Raw genomic sequence first — 20,564 nt, forward strand, 5'->3', positions numbered from 1 at the left:
ACACTCGCATTTATAGAAAATAGTTAAGTTACACTTACTTAGAAACTTAAGTACAAAAAATACATTTTAGTTAATGTAAAAAAAAAAAATAAAGAACATGGAAACAAAAATAATCAATTCTTAAAAGACCCCTTAAAATTTTAAAGAAAATGTTTATATATATAAAAATGATAAAAATTTTTTTTTTTACTAAGTTTTAAGTAAATAAACATTGATGACATATATAAAATTATTAATATACATTAAGGAAAACTTTATATGTCCAAAACAAACGTCTATTAATTAACTCAGTGGAAACGAATATAATTGGAGTAATTAAATGAGATGTCAAAGCACTAAACTAAGCCAAATGGTTCTGAATTAAAAGCATGTTTCTGTGATTTGGAAAAGAGAGAAAATTAATTAACGACAATGAGTGAAGATTAATTAACAAATGAAATGTAAAATGTAAATTGGGGTTTATCTTTTCATAATTGCCAACATATTCCTAAATAAGTTAATTTTAATTTTTAATAAAATAACAAATTAAAAATCTAATTAACAAAGAATTAAGGAATGAGATGATGCTAAAAGCACAACAGAAGAAATGACAATTGTAAGAGCAAAAAAAAATGAGAAAAGAATTATAAAGAACTATGTGTGTGTGTGTGTAGAAAAGGAGAGAGAAAAATATTCCAAGATGGAGAAAGAGAAGGAAAAAAAGAAGAGATATACATATATCAAAAGGTTTATACATTCAAACATACACACACATATATATATATAAAAGGTGTATGCATGTTTATAGACTTATCTTCCAAGATGCACTGTGCCATCCTTAGGTAAGCTATTTTGTTATATATATATATATATATATATAATATATATATATATATATATGTTAAAGACAGTTGCTTGTTCAACTTCATTAAGTGTTGCACAGAGAACAACCAGCTAGTCTACCCAAATGTACACACATACATGTACTTATATTTCTAGTTTTCCATGCTTGCTTCAGTATTCTGATTTCTACACAGATATATGTTTGTATACTGTAGGTAGCAAGTATTTTATGAGCCTGAGGTGCTGAGAGATCAAATCTTTTCTATGGGTAGAACTTGCTATAGACATCCATTTCTATACAGAGAGATGTCTCCTCACAGCTGATTAATGTGCAAGCTGGGCTAATCTCTAACACATTCTCACTACATAGCATTCCTTGCAGACTGTTTTATTCCCAGAAAGATCCCATTTCAAAAAAGTCTTGATCAGTAACCATCCCAAATACTCTAGATTCACTAATTCATCACTCCTTAATATCTCAAACATTTCCTCTATCTTACATGTTGATTTAATCCTGTAAAATTAACAAATTTTTGTTAGGGGTTGATTTTGCAGGAGAGCTAGTGAAGTGGGTTCACACAGACATAAGCCGTAAGCATAGCTAAAGAAAACATATTCAAGACAAAACTAATTAATTCAGATGCCTGATTTAAGCTGTTTATAATATGAGCCTAAAATGATACTTTATAATATAGACCTTATGATGGTTATTCTTTGTTTAATTGTAAAACTGCTAACTTAATTAAGTTATGATTTGAGGGGAGGGGGAGAGAATACTTTTCACACTTTAGTTAGATTTATGAAATAATTTTATATTTGCATGAATGTTGATTATAAAGTAAAAAAAAAAAAATGAAATATAAATAAAAACAAACTATGTATGTCTAAAGTTAAAAAAAGAAATTCAACAAATTTGTTTAAGAAAAAACGAAAAAAAAAAATCTTTTATCAATGAAAACCATAGAGAAGGAAAGATGTCAGTATGACTGGTTTTCAAAATATTTATTGGAATGGAATTACAGTCAAAGAACAGGGAAGAGATTCATGAAAACATACTATAACAAGTTGTATCAGTAGAGGATAATATTTAAAATTATGAAGTCTATAAAAACAAGGAAATAAAAAATATAATCAGCACGGCCGGTGGTCATTGCATATTTTTCTGTAATGCCATCAAACAATTGAGAACTGAGCCATTTATAATCCTTCAAATATTGTTTAAACCCATTTTAGCTACCACCAAGCTAATGCATGAATTACTTTCACTTTCACTCTGCTGTTTACGATGAGAATGGTTTAACCCTTTTAGCGTTCGGATTAACTCTGTCAAACGTAATGCTTGTTCATTCGCATTGTTTTGAATTAATCTTGGATTATCTCGTAGCTTCGAGATTTTGATGCTGTGTTTGTTTGATTTTTAAAGTGACATGGTAGGGTAGGTGTGAGAGGCCCAATATGGCCGGTTTAAATGCTGAAGGGTTAAACAGAAGTGCAGAGTGGACAACAGCAATAAAACATACATTAGACAAGATTTGAACTGATGTAAATGGGTGGAAGTTTGTTTTGCAGTGGTCACAGAGAAATAAGCAATGTCTACAGGTAGTGCAGAAACAGAGAGAAAAAGAGAGAGAGAGAGAGACAGAGAGAGTAAAACGGAAATAATAAAAAAAAATAATTAAAAATGATAAGAGCAAAAATTAGCTTAAAACGTTTGTCTAAATCAACCCTATATTTAACATTTGGTGGAAGAATAAATATACACAGAATCAACAGAGATTTTCAGAATTTCAACAAAATTTTGAAAATCAAAGTTGAATTAGAGTGGAGACTAGAGATGGTAGTAGTAGTAGTAGTAGTAGATATAAGATTGCAGTTGGTTTGACGCTACAATATTTGCAAATATGTACAGAGAAAGGTAAAATTAAGAGAGTTATGGCAATACACAAACATATTCCCACGCACCCATACACTGACAGACACCCATCTGCGAATACATGCAGTGTGCAAGTGTATGCACACACACACACACACACACACACACACAGATAGATAAGAATGAAAAATACGAGAGAGAAGCTGCAGCAAATATATTTTATTTCACCGAGAGATAAAAAAATATCAAATTTCATTTTATTTTTTGTTAATGAAATTTTCTCTTTTTTTGAGAAACATGAAAATGAAGGGGCTTTAGGACTAAGCAGATTCTAGGGAAACTTCCTTAACAAAAATAGGTATCCAAATATCAGCAACGAAAGAAACGGTGCGCCGCTATTATGATGGTGGAGTTTGAACTCCAAATGTAGAAAGATGAAGTTAAAATCACAACTGACAACTAAACTAGTTTTATCAAACCTAAAACCAGCAAACACAGCTTTTTGTTAATTATTCAAAATGAAAAGCATTTTACTCGTAACGGTTTTTTGTTAAGAACTGATTTCATTTGTGAACTGAAGTTAGTTTTAGGGTTTTATTATTTTTTTAGAAAAAGAAAGAAAGACGTGTAGAATAATCCGTACATCTTACATTGAAAGCATGAAAGACAAAAGGTAGTTAACATTCAGGCACTTTAAACAAAACTGCTTAAGAAATGAAACTTAATGACAGTTGTAAGGGAGGAGCGTATATATACATATATATACATATACACACACACACATATACATATATATATGTGGGTGAGTCAAAAAGTAATGCCATTTTGTTTAGGACAGGAATAATTACCAACACAGGAACATGTATCATACATCAAAATGAAGCTGGTCCTCTGTGGATCACATCCCTACTTCTCAACATAGTCACAGTTTCTTTCAATAGCAATGTTCCACCTTCGAATGAGAGCATGTATCCCTGCCCTGTAAAATTCTGTTGGCTGTTCTTTGAGCCACTTCTTCACTACAGTTTTCACTTCCTCATCACTGGAATAATGTTTGCCTCTCAAACCCTCTTTCGTGGTGCCGAAGAGATGATAGTCTGAAGGCACCAAATCTGGTGAGTATGGAGGTAGTGAAAAAGTGGCTCAAAGAACAGTCAACAGAATTTTACAGGACAGGGATACATGCTCTCATTCGAAGGTGGAACATTGCTATTGAGAGAAACGGTGACTATGTTGAGAAGTAGGGATGTGATCCACAGAGGACCAGCTTCATTTTGGTGTATGATACATGTTCCTGTGTTGGTGATTATACCTGTCCTAAACAAAATGACATTACTTTTTGACTCACCCTCATATATATATATATGTGTGTGTATGAGTGTATATATCAGAGAGTGTATACAGATTATAATAGAAACCCGACAGTAAAGCTGAACATTGCACAACACTTTTGGCTAGAATGTTAAGTTGCAAAGGAATAAACCATAAACAGTCTCAGAAAAATACTTTTAGCCTAAAGCTAACAATATCACAGTAGAGTTTTATAAGGTGTTGTAAGGAAAACGCTTATTCGCAACCAAACATGTTTCAAAAAGGAACACAATCTAAAAGAACGATGATTATCAAATACATGTTTATGAACCTTTGGTAATAGGATAACAGGAACGGAAACATTAACGACAACAACAGGAACAATGAGAAAATGTTGAGAGAATCGCTGCTGGTGGGGAAAGAAATCTAAAGTTGTTGAAGTTATATAACGGACAGCAAATTAACAGAGCAAACAAGGGGAGGGGCGGAGAACAAACCATGGAAGAAATCCAATTCATACAGGAGAGAAAACAATAGGTTTTGAATCATAAATTTGATTTAACAATCTGAGATTTACAAATTAACAGAAAATAGATATTTCTTTTTTTTCTTTCAGATAAAATTTTAAACATTTCACGAGAAAACAAAATCACTAATTATATATATATATAAGGAGAGAGAGAAAAAAAAAGGGTTGGAAAGGCCTGATTAATATAGTCAAAAAACAATTGTATAATCTATAACGTGTTTTAGTATCAACAAATTTGGTATAAACGATAGGTAACACAATATAAGTATTCTTTCTCATTATTGCACAGAGTATGTAACATAAAGCTATGTGGTGGGAGAAAGTATTATAAGCCATAAAGAGGGGGCCTGTTTCATAGTGTTGTTTATTAGAACAATTAACAGTGAAAGTCCCCACTATAGGGATCAAATTGAAAATGTATAGTATTCACTGAAACTTACTAATTTTAAGTCTAGTATCACTAAAATTAATGAAATCAAACCAGATCCAAAGTTTCTCAGAAACAAGGAAAGGAAGGTCTGAATTTTATGTGTATGTTATGAAAATATAAAAATGTTCTGTTCCAGTATAGCCACAGTTAAGGTTTAAAAACCATTGGCTGAGAGAAAGAAACAAAAATTTAAGCAATCTGTTCGGATAAACTTGAATCACTTCAATATAATTTCCAGACAAAGTTTTATTGGACAGAAAAATTATAATTTCGAATTTAATTTTTGATTCCAAGGTTTTATTGGACAGAAAAATTATAATTTCGAATTTAATTTTTTATTCACTTCAATGAATAAATCTCAAGTCTTTAAAACCTGCCAGAAATATCAATAAAGTTCTAAATTTATAGAACTAATTAAAATTTATCTGGTAGAGAATGATAATTTAGATACATTTTAATTCTTTAGCTGTCAAATTTAATTATTTATTTTCTCTTCAAACCAGTTTTAACCCTTTGCTTGTTCAAAGCATTTTCATAAGCTTGTTCTAAATGTCCATGCTCGTTTTTCAGAGTTTTAATTGGCCCTTAATTCATATATTCTGAGTAATATAAAGTTTTCCTTTCATAAGCCCCCGAGTTATTCTGGTGATTGAAGAAAAATAACTGGGAATGTGTATCACACATGATGCCAGGGGAATACGTGTTGTGATACGCAAGACAAGCAAAGGGTTTAGATAACATTAAAGACGTGTGTGTGTGTGGTGGTATAAAGTCCTCGCTAAATCCCTCAGGTTGTTGAATTTTATCTATTCATCGTTTTAGCATTAAAAATAATAATAAAGAAATGAATACAGCAACGTAAGTAGTGTAATAGTATTATGAATGTTGAAAAGGTCAAATTAACATTATCTAAACTTTTTTTCTTTTTTAATTGTGTTTAAAACAATTAGAAAATTTGTCAAAAAATAAAGTTTTTGTTTCTGTGATGCTAGAAATGTCAAATGTGCATCAGGAAGATTGCAGAAATAGTTTGAAAAGGAACTGAACAATTGTTGAAGTTTAATATACTTGGTATATTTGTATAAGATGTATTTCTATACATATCACAGTAGGTGTAGTGTTGGGGAAATGGAGTGGGGTTTTAGGGGGGGTTGGTTTATAAAAAATTTCAACAAATAAAATTTGAGAAGGGAGAGAGGCGGAGGGAAAGATGGAGGTGGAAGGAAAAGAGAGAGAGAGGTGGAGGGAAAGAGAGAGAGGTGGAGGGAAAAGAGAGAGGTGGAGGGAAAAGAGAGAGGTGGAGGGAAAGAGAGAGAGAAATGGAGGAGAAAAAGAGAGGTGGAAGGAAAGAGAGAGAGAGGTGGAGGGAAGAGAAATGGAGAAGAAAAAAAGAGAGGTGGAAAGAAAGAGGGAGAGGTGGAGGGAAAGAGGGAGAAGTGGAGGTAAAGAGAGAGAAGTGGAGGTAAAGAGAGAGAAGTGGAGGGAAAGAGAGAAGTGGAGGGAAAGAGAGAAGTGGAGGGAAAGAGAGAAGTGGAGGGAAAGAGAGAGAATTGGAGGGAAAAAGGGAGAGGTGGAGGGAAAAAGGGAGAGGTGGAGGAGAAAAAGGGAGAGGTGGAGGGAAAGAGAGAGAGATAAGTGGCAAGAGAGGGGGATAGAGAGAGATACAATAGTGTTTGGAAGAAGCGCTGTTTTAAGTACCATCTTTGAGATGGTATATTTTAGAAGGGACCATAGCTTCTGAAAATATACATTTTAAAATATAAATTTTTTTTTCTGAAGAGAAAACACTCACTAGTCTGTAATTTTTCCTAATAACGAACAAGCATGTCAACAACAAGAAGAATTTCTCAAATTATTAATGAAAACAGTTTCAAAATATCGTAATCAACACATTTTATGGACAAAGGAAATAAACTTTTTTTTATCCCAGCTCCCCACCCTAACCATCAAAATTACTGACAGAGCACAAACAGGGTATTCTGTGTACCACTATAGACAAACATAAGAAGATCTGGATCCAAGTAATAATAATAATAATAATAACAATAATAATAATTTTTTTCTATGGTTGGCGAAAGCCTGAAATTTTGGGGAGGGAAGGACTAGTTGATCACATCAACCCCCCAGCGTTCAACCGGTACTAATTTTATCAACCCTGAGAAGATATGAAAGACAAAGTTGACCTCAGAGATATTTGAACTCAGAATGTAAAGAACCAGAAGAAATGCCGAGAAGCATTTGGTCCGATGTGCTCACGATTCTGCCAGCTCACTGCTTTAGATGATAATAATAATAATAATAATGATGATGATTAAAAAGATATTCTTATTCAAGTCCGGACATATGCTATAGATGGGAGAGGAGGTGTGGTGATGGAGGCAGGGATAACTTAATGTGAAATTATGCCCTAATTACAAAGTGGAACCAGCAAGGAAGCAAAGAACTTACAAGAGGATAAAAAAAAAAGAAAGAAAGAAAGAAAGAAAACCCGAAAAAGTAAAAAAAAAAAAAAAGAAAAAAATAAAGCCCGTTAGCAAATATATCTATTACTACTACTGCTACTGTTGTGGACAGTAGAAGAGAAAGGTGTAGTTGGGGAAGGATGAAATGCAGAACGCACCTGAACATCAGAGGTGAGTTTCTCTGGTGGTGAAATCGAGAGTTTGTCATCATTAGTCATAGTGACAGTGGTGGGATGATGGCAGCCCAAAATTTCCCCAGGCTCTAGTTGACGGTTTCGATGGTGGGTCTGCATAGTACCATACTCGGACACTATGACCACATCACATGCCTTACTGTGACCACTGCTCAGTCCACTGCCGCTGTTCACTGCCATTTTGTTTAGGCCAATGTTCGGTATGCCGGGAGAGTGTCCAGACGATGAGGAGGAGGAAGAGGAGCCGGCCACCATCTGACCACCACCACTGGCCATCTGATGGTGATGGCTATGCTGCCGTTGATAATCATTCAGAATCTGTAGACAGAAAGTAGGAAACAATACAAGAAGCCAGTTCTGCTGTTTCAGAAATATTGATTTCTAACAGGCACGAAACCTCAGTTCAAGGGTTAAAGAGATATTATAAATCGATTATATCGACCCCAAGTACATGACTGGTACTTTATTTTTTTTATCACCCTCAGAAGGTTCAAAGGCAAAGTCAACTATGGCACACTGTTTTAAAAAATGTAATAAAAAGGTTTCGGAAACACATGAAAATTTTAATTACCTAAAATATAATCGGTTTAATTAGTAGAAATTAATTTTAACTAAGGAAATAATAGGTCAAAACCATTTGTGGCTTTGTATAGTGTGTACTTTCTTTTCCTTAATTTTAAGTGTTAATTCTGCTTTGAGTCTAAAAATTAACATCAATTTTCCAAGCTCAAATTATTTTAACACAAAATATTTATTTCATAAAATTACAAATGTTGTACTAAAGAAAAAAAAATACCTAAAATCTTCAATAATCAATTTTTCAAAATAGGTTCCTGGGCATGTGTACTTGTGGGTATATAAACATACACATGTAATATATCACACATATAAATACACGGCTAAACTTTGCCTCAGTTAAGGGGACTCTCTAGAGTTGTGGTGACTCCACTGATGCTGGTGTCACGCAAAAAAGCAAACAGTACACTCAGAAAGTGGCTGGCATTAGGAAGGACATCCAGCTACAGAAATCATGCCAAGAGCAGCCTTTAAAGCATAATGCAGTCCTACAACTTGTCAGGTCGTGTTGAACTGTTCAACCCATGCTAGCATGGAAGATGGATGTTTAATGATGATGATGATCATCATCGTTTAACGTCCGTTCTCCATGCTAGCATGGGTTGGACGGTTCGACCGGGGATCTGGGAAGCCAAAAGGCTGCACCAGGCTCCAGTCTTATCTGGCAATGTTTCTACAGCTGGATGCCCTTCCTAATGCCAACCACTCCGTGAGTGTAGTGGGTGCTTTTTACGTGCCACCTGCACAGGTGCCAGGCGAGGCTGGGGATGAAAAATAAGATACAAGGGTAAAATAGAATTGAGAACTAAGGATTATGGGAATGGAAACAGTGCCTACATATTTGGCCCAAAGCCAGAAACATGAAAGGAGGGCACAACAAGTAGAGACTGAACAGCAAGTTTTGAGGGACCTTAAGAATTAAGCTATACAGGCTGTTAATCAGATCTTTTCTATTGATAGAAAGCAGGAACTTCATCTGTCGTCATCTTTGTTGAGAACCAGAAATCACCCAAGACTAAAGTTTTTAATGACACTAATTGAGAATTGAAGTCTTCTTCATCATTATCATCATCATCGTTTAGCGTCCGTTTTCCATGCTAGCATGAGTTGGATGGTTCGACCGGGGTCTGGAAAGCCAGGAGGCTGCACGAAGTTCCAATCTGATCTGGCAGTGTTTCTACAGCTGGATGCCCTTCCTAATGCCAACCACTCTGTGAGTGTAGTGGGTGTTTTTTACATGCCACCGGCACAGGTGCCAGGGGAGGCTGGCAGCGACCACGATTGGTTGGTGCTTTTTACGTGCTACCGGCACAGAAGCCAGTCAAGGCAATGCTAGCATCGGCCACGTTCAGATGGTGCTTTTCACATGCCACCAGCACAGGTATCACAACTACAATTTCCATTTGATTTTTATTTTGATGTTGATGTACTTGACTCAACAGGTCTCTTCAAATACGGCAGGCCTTGCTTACCTTGGATCGTAGGGTGACCTGCTATGCTTTTGCATTTTATGCAAGAAGTCTCATTTCATGTAGCGACAAATGAAGCTGAAGACAGTTCTAAATAGTGTGTTTTACAATGTACAGTGTATCAAGTATTTTAGACAAAATCAATTTCCATAAGAAATCATCATTTTAACCTCTACTTTCCATGCCTGCATGGGTTAGATGGAATTTATTAAGGCAGATTTTCTAAGACACCCTTCCTATCATTAACCCTCACCTGTTAATGCATGGGAAAAATAATAATTTACATAGAGTGTAGCTATAGCTAACTTGTTTGATAATAAATTTAAATATATCTAATAAAATAGACTCAAAGCAGAAAAAAAAAAATATTACCATAAAATTCCTCAAATATGAATTTATCTTGAATTTATATTCTCTGAACAATAATGGAAATTGAATGAAAATCTCCATATTACAAATTAAATTTTAAATCAAAGATTACAATCTTTCATTTAAAATTTAATTTATTAATTCAATATTAAATTTAAAAACAGATTCTCAATCAACTCTAAAAAAATTTACTTTTGTCCTTAACACTTCTACAATGAAAATATAAATAATATAATAATTGCCCTGTTGAAAACTAAAAACCTATACAGGAATAATTAAACAAAAAATTCTTCTCTAGCTAATAGTGTAATACATTTTAGTCCTTTTGTTACCAGATTTTTATCGAAATATAAGGTTTTCATTTCAATTAATTTTGAAAATAACAAATAATTTAATAAAATACGTCATTATCAAACTGGTGTTTGAAACAGGATTTCACATGAAACTTTGATGGATGGTTTTAATTTATATTCTCTTACAGCAGAAAGTCTGTATCATAGAACTAGGGGTGGTCTTGGGTGGGTTGGTACCAAAAGGGTTAAAAGTTTGTTCGATGAAAATAAAATTGAGAAAATGAAATTAGTAGTTACCAGTGAGGGTTGGTATGTTATTGGGTTTAGTTTGTTGAATGACAACTGTTGCTGACAAAACCTGATGGCCTGTTCTAATTGTTCGACAGTGGTTGATTTGATTGGGATCTAAAGGAAAAATTAAAAAAGTGGAGTAAAATTTCAATTTTGTTGCGTTTTGGGAGGGTCATTGTGCCAATAAACACATGCATCGGTTCTATTTCCCTTCTTTATTTTCTATTTGTCAACTGGTGGCATCATGAATGGCAACAGAAGGACTGATAAATTTAAACTGATTAATCAATCATTTAGCTAATTTGTTAAATAGTTAATCAACTGACAAAAAAAAAAAGGTAAAACAGAACCAGTGTCTGTTAATTATTGGTGTGCTGACCCTCCCAAGATACAACAAAATTCCAATTTCAGTTTTTGAATATAATTTATGTAAAATGTAACTTGAAAAAGTATTACAAACTGAGGAATATTGAATGTTTATATTTCAGTATTTGACAAAAAATATGAAAACTAAAACCACCAAGCAGCCTACTCATTACTAGTGCAGTTTGTACTTCATTTTCTTCAACTATGTAAACTACATAGTGAGCCAGTGAGTGGCCAGTAGAAGCCTTATAACCAATGATGCCTACTATCAGAAGTTTCTGCCAACTGTAGAGAAAGACTTAAGATAAATGACCAACGACTCCTCAGACCATTAGATTCAAGGGTCACATAATAACAAAACCTACCAAAATTCATGGATTTGACAGGGTAACGACCCCCTTTTGGTCATGAGTGACCGTGAGATTGCACCTAGAAAGTTACCCTCTGAGGCACATATCTGGGCAAGTTTGTTTTATGGAAGACCAGCAGTCACCCATGCATACCGGCCTCCTATCACCATGCCACTGATGTTACCCAAGGGAAAGGCAAAGGGGCCGATACAACTTGGCACCAGTGACGCTGCAACTCATTTCTACAGCTGAGTGAAATGGAGCAATGTGAAATAAAGTGTCTTGCTCAAGAACACAACACACAGCCCAGTCTAGGAATTGAACTTACCACCTCATGATTGCGAACCTGACACACTAGCCACTGAACTGTGCACAATTTTGATTCGGAAGTGAACTTGAATCTAATTTTTTGGTTTAAATTGATATATAGGCATAGGAGTGGCTGTGTGGTAAGTAGCTTGCTTACGAATCACATGGTTCCGGGTTCAGTCCCATTGCGTGGTACCTTGGGCAAGTGTCTTCTACTATAGCCTTGGGTCAACCAAACTACTATAGCCTCGGGCCAACCAAAGCCTTGTGAGTGGATTTGGTAGATAGAAACTGAAAGAAGCCCGTCATATATATATATGTATGTGTGTGTATGTTTGTGTGTCTGTGTGTCCTCCCAACATCGTTTGACAACCGATGCTGGTGTGTTTACGTCCCCGTAACTCAGCGGTTCGGCAAAAGAGACCGATAGAATAAGTACTAGGCTTACAAAGAATAAGTCCAGGGGTCGATTTGCTCAACCAAAGGCAGTGCTCCAGCATGGCCACAGTCAAATGACTGAAACAAGTAAAAGAGTAAAAGAGATATCAAAAAAAAAAAGAAAAAAGAAAAGGCTATAATATCTAGAATACCAACCGCATTCTTCATAATGACACGGAACACATCAAGGAAAATATCGTTAGTTCTCTCCACATGCAAGTATACTTTATTGACGCCATGACACCAAATTTTGTAGACTTCCAAGAGAAATTTAATCTGCCGTTCAGTATCGCTCTCCAGCACATCTTCTAGTTGTAATTCTACAGTGTCAAGAGCATACTCATAGGCCAACTGGGACAAACAGACACGCTCAGCATCACGGAGGTATTTCCTGAAATTGGAGAAGTTTTGGTAAACAGAAATTATCTTCATTGATCGTTGTAATACTGTGATAAATCAGTAACTTTAACCAGAAACATGGAAAACAGTTGACCAACAATACTTTCCAGCTGCTCCTCACACCATACACCTTTAAGAGAACTGGTAAAATATCATTGAAACAGATTACTGTCATAAAAATATTAATTTGTCTTTTTGTGACTCTTCCCTTGTAAAAAAAAAAACAAAAAAAAAACAGACATTTATGTATCATACTTAATGTATATACACTGTTGATAGGTCAGTTACTGGGGTATTTATCCTGAGATAACATCTATTATGAACATGCTTTGTTAAAAACACTATAAATATCAGTGATAGATGAAAATTCATCCCAGTAGAAACCAGTGAGAGCTGGCAGAAACGTTATGCTTATCGGTATTTCTTCTGCAGCTATGTTCTGAGTTCAAATTTCGCCGAGGTCGACTTTGCCTTTCATCCTTTCGGGGTCAATAAATTAAGTACCAGTTACACACTGGAGTCGATATAATCAACTTAATTTGTTTGTCTGTCCTTGTTTGTCCCCTTGTGGGTAGTAAAGAAATAGGTATTTTGTCTGCCGTTACTTTCTGAGTTAAAATTCTGCCGAGGCCGACTTTGCCTTTCATCCTTTCAGGGTCGATAAATTAAGTACCAGTTATGCACTGTGGCCAATGTAATTGACTTAATCTCTTTTTCTGTCCTTGTTTGTCCCCTCTATGTTTAGCCCCTTGTGGGCAATAAGGAAATAAGAAACCAGAGAGAATGCAGATACATTTCAGCTCTTTGAGTCTTTACTATGGCAGGTATGGCTTGAAATGCAGCTGGTATTCTTGCTGGCCTCTACTGGGATGAATTTTTGTCTCTTCCCAATACTTATTTCATTTTTCACACAGCAAGTCCATAAGATGTTATCTCTGGACAAATACTACAGTAACTGGCCTACCAACAGTGTATTTACATTTAGTATGATATAGGAGTTAGATTTGGCCACCCCTGTAAACATGGTCAAAACCCAGATTTAAAACACTGGATGATGATGATGATTGGCCATGATACCACTCACCATGATATTATGAAAAGTTAAAATTGTTCACAATTTGAGAAAAGGAAATAGTCAGATAAATCAGCTCTTTTTCATGGTACCAATAATAAATACAGATGGCTATTTGGCTATTTTAATCAAATACTGCCTCAACTGCAAATAATGGATATATAATTTATCAATTTGGAAAGTGATCTAAATGTGTAATCAATGAAGTGTAAATGCAATCAGGGTTTTTAAAAAAATTAAGAAATTAAAAAAAAAAATAACGAAGCTGATTTAAGATCAAAAGCTAACAACCTATTCGGTTAAAAAGTTATTTGAATTTTTAGATGGGCACAGGAGTGGCTGTGTGGTAAGTAGCTTGCTTACCAACCACATGGTTCCAGGTTCAGTCCAGCTGCATGGCACCTTGGGCAAGTGTTTTCTACTATAGCCTCGGGCTGACCTAAGACTTGTGAATGGATTTGGTAGACAGAAACTGAAAGAAGCCCATTGTGTGTGCATACATACATACATATATATATATATATATATATATATATATATATATATATATATATATGTATATAAGTGTATTTATGTGTGTGTGTATGTTTGTCCCCCCAACATCACTTGACAACCGATGCTAGTGTGTTTACGTCCCCGTAACTTAGTGGTTCGGCAAAAGAGACCGATAGAATAAGTACTAAGCTTACAAAGAACAATTCCTGGGGTCGATTTGCTTGACTAAATGCGGTGCTCCAGCATGGCTGCAGTCAAATGACTGAAACAAATTAAATAAAAGAATAAATCATGGGGTCGATTTGCTCAACTAAAGGCGGTGCTCCAGCACGGTCGCAGTCAAATGACCGAAACAAGTAAAAGAAAAAAAAAAGAAAAAGGTAGAAATAATAAAGACAGCAAAATGCATAAAAGTTTGAAAGTTTATCTGACCTGCCAGCATCCGGTGTGCGATTTAACTGAATGTGAAGCTGGAAGAGCATCGAGTTATCACACTGAACTCGCAGAACTTCCAACAGCAACTTGACAGAACGGTTCATGTGTGAAGCGAAACTACCAGAACGGTCTACCTCTTCAACTGGAATACGCCACACACCCTGACAAAAAAAAAAAAAAGGAAACAATTGCCATTAAATTTTCTGAAACAAAAATTAAACTTTATCTAGATCATAGGTTCCCAAAGTGGGTGCTAACGCCCCTCCCCCTCGACCCCCGTGGACGTTGTGATGGCCCAGGTGGGTGCTGGTGCCTTAGGAATGAGAACCCAAGTTCAAAATTTCCCTAAGACACCTGATGAAGGCTGGAGGGTATATGAGCCAAAACGAGCTAACAACAAACAAGATGAGGACAAATATCCATCAAATGTAAATAATGTAGATATTTAACTTTCAGTCCCTTATAAAATGCAAGAGAATATAAATTCATAGGGATGTATTTTAAAAGCTGAAACAAGAAAGGAAATGAAAATGTTGGTACATCATCATCATCATTGTAATGTTCACTTTTTCATGATTGCATGGGTTAAGTGGAATCTATTAACGGATGTTTTCTATGGCAGGATGCCCTTCCTGTGTCTAACCCTTACCTGTTTCCAAGCAAGATAATTTTTTCCCCAGAGTTAGACATGCTTTTCCTGGAGGACTGGAAACAAACAACAACGTTTGAATGACAATTATACCCATTTACAACCATCACGTGATGTCTAGACAAGGGTACACACAAACACACACACACACATATATATATATACACACACATATATATATATATACACACAAACACACATATATATACACACACACACACAAACACACATATATATATACATACATACATACACACACACACACACACAAACACACACAGTGGTTTTCTTTCAGATTTTGTCTACCAAATCCACACGAAAGGCCATAATACAAGACATTTGTCCAAGATGCCACACAGTGGGACTGAACCCAAGACACCATGATTGGGACACTAGCTTCTTAACTGCATAGCCATGTCTGTACCTATCTGAGATAATAAAATGTGCCATGATAACACCATGCTGAAATTTCAAATTGGATTATCTCAAATAACAGAAAACGTGAAATTTACTGTAAAGTCATTTTAGACAAGAAATTGTATACAAACCTGGAAAAAGTTGGAATGTTTGCGATCTGTAAAAAGACCTGGAGCAGGTAGGTGATCAAGTTGGGTCCAAGATGGAACCCCAAGCAAGATATCACGTGTGTAGTTAATATTCTGAAATCAAACAGAAATTTCAATTTGAAAGATTTTGAAAATTAATATTAGATGCTGTAGATCTGATGGCAAAATTTAAAATTAGGTCAACCTTGATTATTATTATTATTATTTTTTTTTTTTAAAGAAAGTATATTAAACCTTACAATATGGGAACGGAATATATTTGGTTCTGTGCATGTGTGCTTGAAATATAGGAACTGAGGCAAATTGAGAAGTTATTAATAAAATGGAATTATGACCACTTATATTTATTTCTTTATAACCCCACAGGGAACCAAACATTGAGGGGACAAACAAGGACAGACAAAGGGATTAAGTCGATTACATTGACCCCAGCGCATAACTGGTACTTAATTTATCGACCCTGAAAGGATGAAAGGCAAAGATGACCTCGGCGGAATTTGAACTCAGAACATAGCGACAGATGAAATACCGCTAAGCATTTCACCTGGTGTGCTAACGTTTCTGGCAGCTCGCTGCCTCAATCTTACGATCACAAGTCCAACACAATAACCACAACACCATATACCTCCACTAGTTCACTAGTCACTCTAGAGAAAGGATTTGTCACCTTTCCCATTCCGGCACCATGCACACAGGAATTGCATCAGTTACTCAGTAACAATCACTTGCTTTGATATATTCCATGGTTGTGATGTCTGCTAGCTTATTCAAAAATATGTGTCTGAACTGGTCAAAAACTTGTCCCGGTCAAAGTAAAATTTTGCAGCCAAAGTACTACGACAAACCATCTTTCCACTGAATAAAGTTATTTGTGTAAATACTGAATGGGTCAGCAATTACTGACATTATAACATTCAATCACCTGTTTATTTACATTATTAACATTATGCTCGTTAAATTTGAAATGGTTTCAGAAATTTTGCAAGAAATCGCAATTCTCCATAAGTCACATACACAAAACAAACAAAAATATTTAAAAAATGAGAACACTTAAAAGAATTTACATCAAACTTTTAAAAACAGATGCACACACACACACACACATATAAACACACATGTGTGCACACACACAATCCTCATCATTGCTTCAACATCCACTTTTCCATGCTTGCATAGGTCAGAGAGAATTTAGTGAAGTGGATTTGCCTCAGACAGATACCTTACCTGCCATCAAGCCTCACCTGCTTGCAAGCCAGGTAATATTTTCCCATGACCAGATGTTTTCCAGAGATGATTGGAAATGAAGGACACCGCTTGTATGACAGTGACACTCATTTACGACTCTCATAAAATTTTTTTTTTTAAATGCAATATCAAAGCTAGGAATCAGTAACAGTAATACACATGTGCCCATGCATATATTTATGTTGGGTTTCTTTCATTTTTCTGTCAACCAAATCCACTTACAAGGCTCTTGTCAGCCTGAGGCTGAAACTGGAACCACACTGCCCTGTTTCTACACACACACACACCCTTCCATTAGGTTGAAAGATTTTAAACGTTAACAATTCTGTAAGATAACAACAAACATGTTTCTTTTTGTTGTGTCTGGAGAGAGTCATTTTCTTTTTGTGCCTTATAATTTAACACACTCACCGGTAAAATTTCCACTAATTTTTTACTATTATTTTCCTAAAATTTTTGTTGCGTCTTGCAACCTGTTTTAGGAAAATAAAAATAAGAAATAAGTGGAAATTTTACTGGTGCGTGTGTTACATTATAAGGCACAAAAAGAAAATGACTCTCCCCAGACACAACAGAATATGCTTCAACACACGAATTCATATAAAGAATCTTGCAAACCAAATCCAAAAACGAAATGTTTCTTTCTATTTTCATTAAATTGCAGGAGAAAAAAATATGTATAAGACATACCTTGTTAAATGGTGAGTAGAAGTGAAGATGAGCAAGTCTATAGAGAGCTTTATAATGTGTAGGGAAGCGAGTGAGGCAGATGTGTAAGGCTGAAATGACCATGTTTAACAGTTTTTTGTGTTTTTCAGTTTTAGATCTCTTATCATCAACAGGTCCATGATCTGAGTTATTGGCTGATGATGTTTCGGTACCGGTCTTGGTACCAACTTCACTGTGACCATCCCCTGAACACAATGATTTACCAGTCTCTTGTTTTGATACGTCACTGTGTTTAGAGTTGATGTTCACTGAGCTGTTCTCAGAAGACACATTATGAGGTAACTCAGCACCAGAGCTAGCTAGTTTGTTAGAATTATTTTGACAAACATCTGATGACTCCTTGCTCGGCTGTTCTCCTTCCGAGTGGCCAACAGGGTCAAAATCAATTCTGAGTGGATCGTTGGGTTTATCAAAGTTTTCAGCTTCTAAAAGTGCATTAAGAGAATCAAGCGCTTGACTTGTCATTGCATCAGTATCTATAGCAGCATCTAAATAATCTTCACCTATCGTTGTGGTAAACTGGTCCTCAAGACCAAATATGGGCTGACTGAGATCTACTTTTGATAAACGAGGGGGCAGGTCCAAATCTTTGATAGTAGCAACCTCTTTTGGTGCCACTGATGATAAGGTGCTTTTACAATCGGATTTTGCTTGGCTAATCTTTGGAGAAGTTTTTGTGGGTAGGCTTTCAACCATCTTAACTTTGTTTGATGTATTTCCCAACTCGTCAGACAAAGCGGAAAGACTTGAACTATCGTTGCTTTTCTGTCGGAAATAATTATGGTCTTGGTTTGAACGTGACGACGACGTAGAAGAAGTTGTAACTGCTCCAACATTGGTTGAGACCGTAGAGCTTCCAATTGAAGACGGGCAAGTCCCAGGATTGGCTGCTCCACGTGTAGTACTATTTGTGTTGTTGGACAAAGACTGCGTTTGACAAGAACTTTCTTCATTATTTGTATTCGAGTCTTTGCTACAAAAATAAAAAGTAAACAAACCAATTATTATTAAAATAAACGCAAATGTCATGATAATATCACTAACAAATATTAGATTCCAAATTCTTTTGTTGCTCTCTTTGTCTTCACTGGGAAGAGTAGTGGTTTCAGAACCTAATATTTCAAGTACGTATAACATTTTATTATCTTAACCCTTTTGTTACCAACCCAGCTGAAACCGGCTCTGGCTCTGAGTACAAATGTCTTGTTTTCATGAGTTTGAAATCTCTACTTAGATTTGGTGACCAGACCATATGCATATCATTACAGGCTGACCAGGCCATATCCTTTCTAAACAAGTCACTCCCAAATGTTATTGTACTAATCATCTCTGTGTAATAGAGCTATGACAATGGTTACTTAATCGCTTGCTTGGTTCAGCTTTTAGCTTCTCTAATTCTTTCTAGTCTCTCTTAAACACTTCAAATGTAATATTAATTTTCCTCAACTATTCAACTTCATAACTTAAATATGAAATACCAAGATTTTGTAGTCAAAACAAAGAGATGCTTACTTTTCTCGACGCTGATGTCTTTTCTCTCTTTGATTAGCAAATGGTCCATTGGCAACCTCTATCATGTATTGTTCAAAATAATCTAAATCAAGTTCTTCAGCGCTCTTGAAAAGCAGTTCTTTTAATATGGCAACATGTTGTCGATAGAATAACTGATACAGCAAAAGAGAAGAGAAAAGAAAATAATTATTAAGAAAAAATACAATAAAATTAATGAACCACATTTGGAAATAAAAGTGAAATAGAATAATAATGGACAGAGTCAAGACTACTGAAAAGGTTGCAAGACGCAACGAAAATTTTAGGAAAATAAAAATAAGAAAAATGTGGAAATTTTACCGGTGAGTGTGTTACATTATAAGGCACAAAAAGAAAATAACTCTCCCCAGACACAAAAGAATAATAATCATCTTACTGACAGATGATTCATACGTGAATTTAACATCAGAGAAAATTGCAATGGTAAAGTGATTTTAAAGAATGTTGCGAAATTTAAAACATGAAACATTTTATAGGATCTAGCTTTATAAGTTCAACACCTCACTTGTTTTAAGTGTTAAATAAAACAAAAGCTATTTGCTATTTCTCAATAGAAAATTACCCACCCAGATTCATATATACTAAAATTTGGATAATAATGTTAAACAAAAAACTGTTATGACTTGACCAAAATAAAAAAAGATAATTCAGCAACATTGTGTGTATAAAAACAAACATGAGGAAATGTAAATGTACTTCAACGTACTTCAAGTGATTCCACAGCTAGATGAGGTGGGCTAACCACATAATTTATCTTCTTAGGATATGCAGCAAAATCTTCATGAAGGTGATGAGCAGCCTGGAATTGAAACAGGAGTAGAGATCAGTTGAAATATTAAATAGGTAGCTGAGAGAGGAGCTAGGATTATGTGTGCATTCATTGTGCATTTCACCTGAGCTTTGTAAAAAGTTAATAGTTGCTCAGCTACACACACAGTACCTTATCCTTACAGCTGTTATGAGGTTAAAATGGTAGCATACATATGCTTTATAAAACATACACGAGTTTCATCAGATTAAGTGCCAGGATTACGCAATTATTAAACATTATATAATCTTATGAATACACCTCTTCAGTGTTTAGCAAAAAATATAAAGATGGGTGTCAAGTGCTCAATATATATATATATACTTGTGTAAATTCAACAAACAGTTATGTAATCTTGGCAGTGAGTTTGATGAAACATGTATGCTTTATAAAGCATAAAATACTAAACATTTTCTGTATTTTACTCATACTATTACACTGTTTGTATTCTGTATACTGGCCTATACACCATAGCTTAATGCTCTGCATCTTACTGCACTGGATATAGGAGTGAAATGCAGGACATTCCACAG

The 20,564-nt window shown here is 35.1% G+C and overlaps 1 protein-coding gene across 3 annotated transcripts in view; it reads right to left on the reverse strand.

Moving 5' to 3' along the window:
• The window catches only part of LOC115217009 (calcineurin-binding protein cabin-1), a 70,936-nt gene that overhangs the window by 2,565 nt on the left and 47,807 nt on the right, over positions 1 to 20,564 (reverse strand). For 2 of the 3 annotated variants that reach the window (XM_029786534.2, XM_029786533.2), the window contains exons 35-42: positions 19,930 to 20,022; positions 19,185 to 19,336; positions 17,634 to 18,645; positions 15,681 to 15,791; positions 14,481 to 14,644; positions 12,239 to 12,473; positions 10,626 to 10,733; positions 7,586 to 7,939 (exon numbers count right to left, since the gene is read on the reverse strand). In XM_029786534.2, coding sequence (XP_029642394.1) covers positions 7,586 to 7,939; positions 10,626 to 10,733; positions 12,239 to 12,473; positions 14,481 to 14,644; positions 15,681 to 15,791; positions 17,634 to 18,645; positions 19,185 to 19,336; positions 19,930 to 20,022 — 2,229 coding nt within the window. The remainder of the gene's footprint in view (positions 1 to 7,585; positions 7,940 to 10,625; positions 10,734 to 12,238; positions 12,474 to 14,480; positions 14,645 to 15,680; positions 15,792 to 17,633; positions 18,646 to 19,184; positions 19,337 to 19,929; positions 20,023 to 20,564) is intronic. The other variant, XM_036507204.1, reaches the window with a different exon arrangement.

Source organism: Octopus sinensis, linkage group LG11, assembly GCF_006345805.1.
Source record: "Octopus sinensis linkage group LG11, ASM634580v1, whole genome shotgun sequence".
Classification (NCBI taxonomy): Eukaryota; Metazoa; Mollusca; class Cephalopoda; order Octopoda; family Octopodidae; genus Octopus; species Octopus sinensis.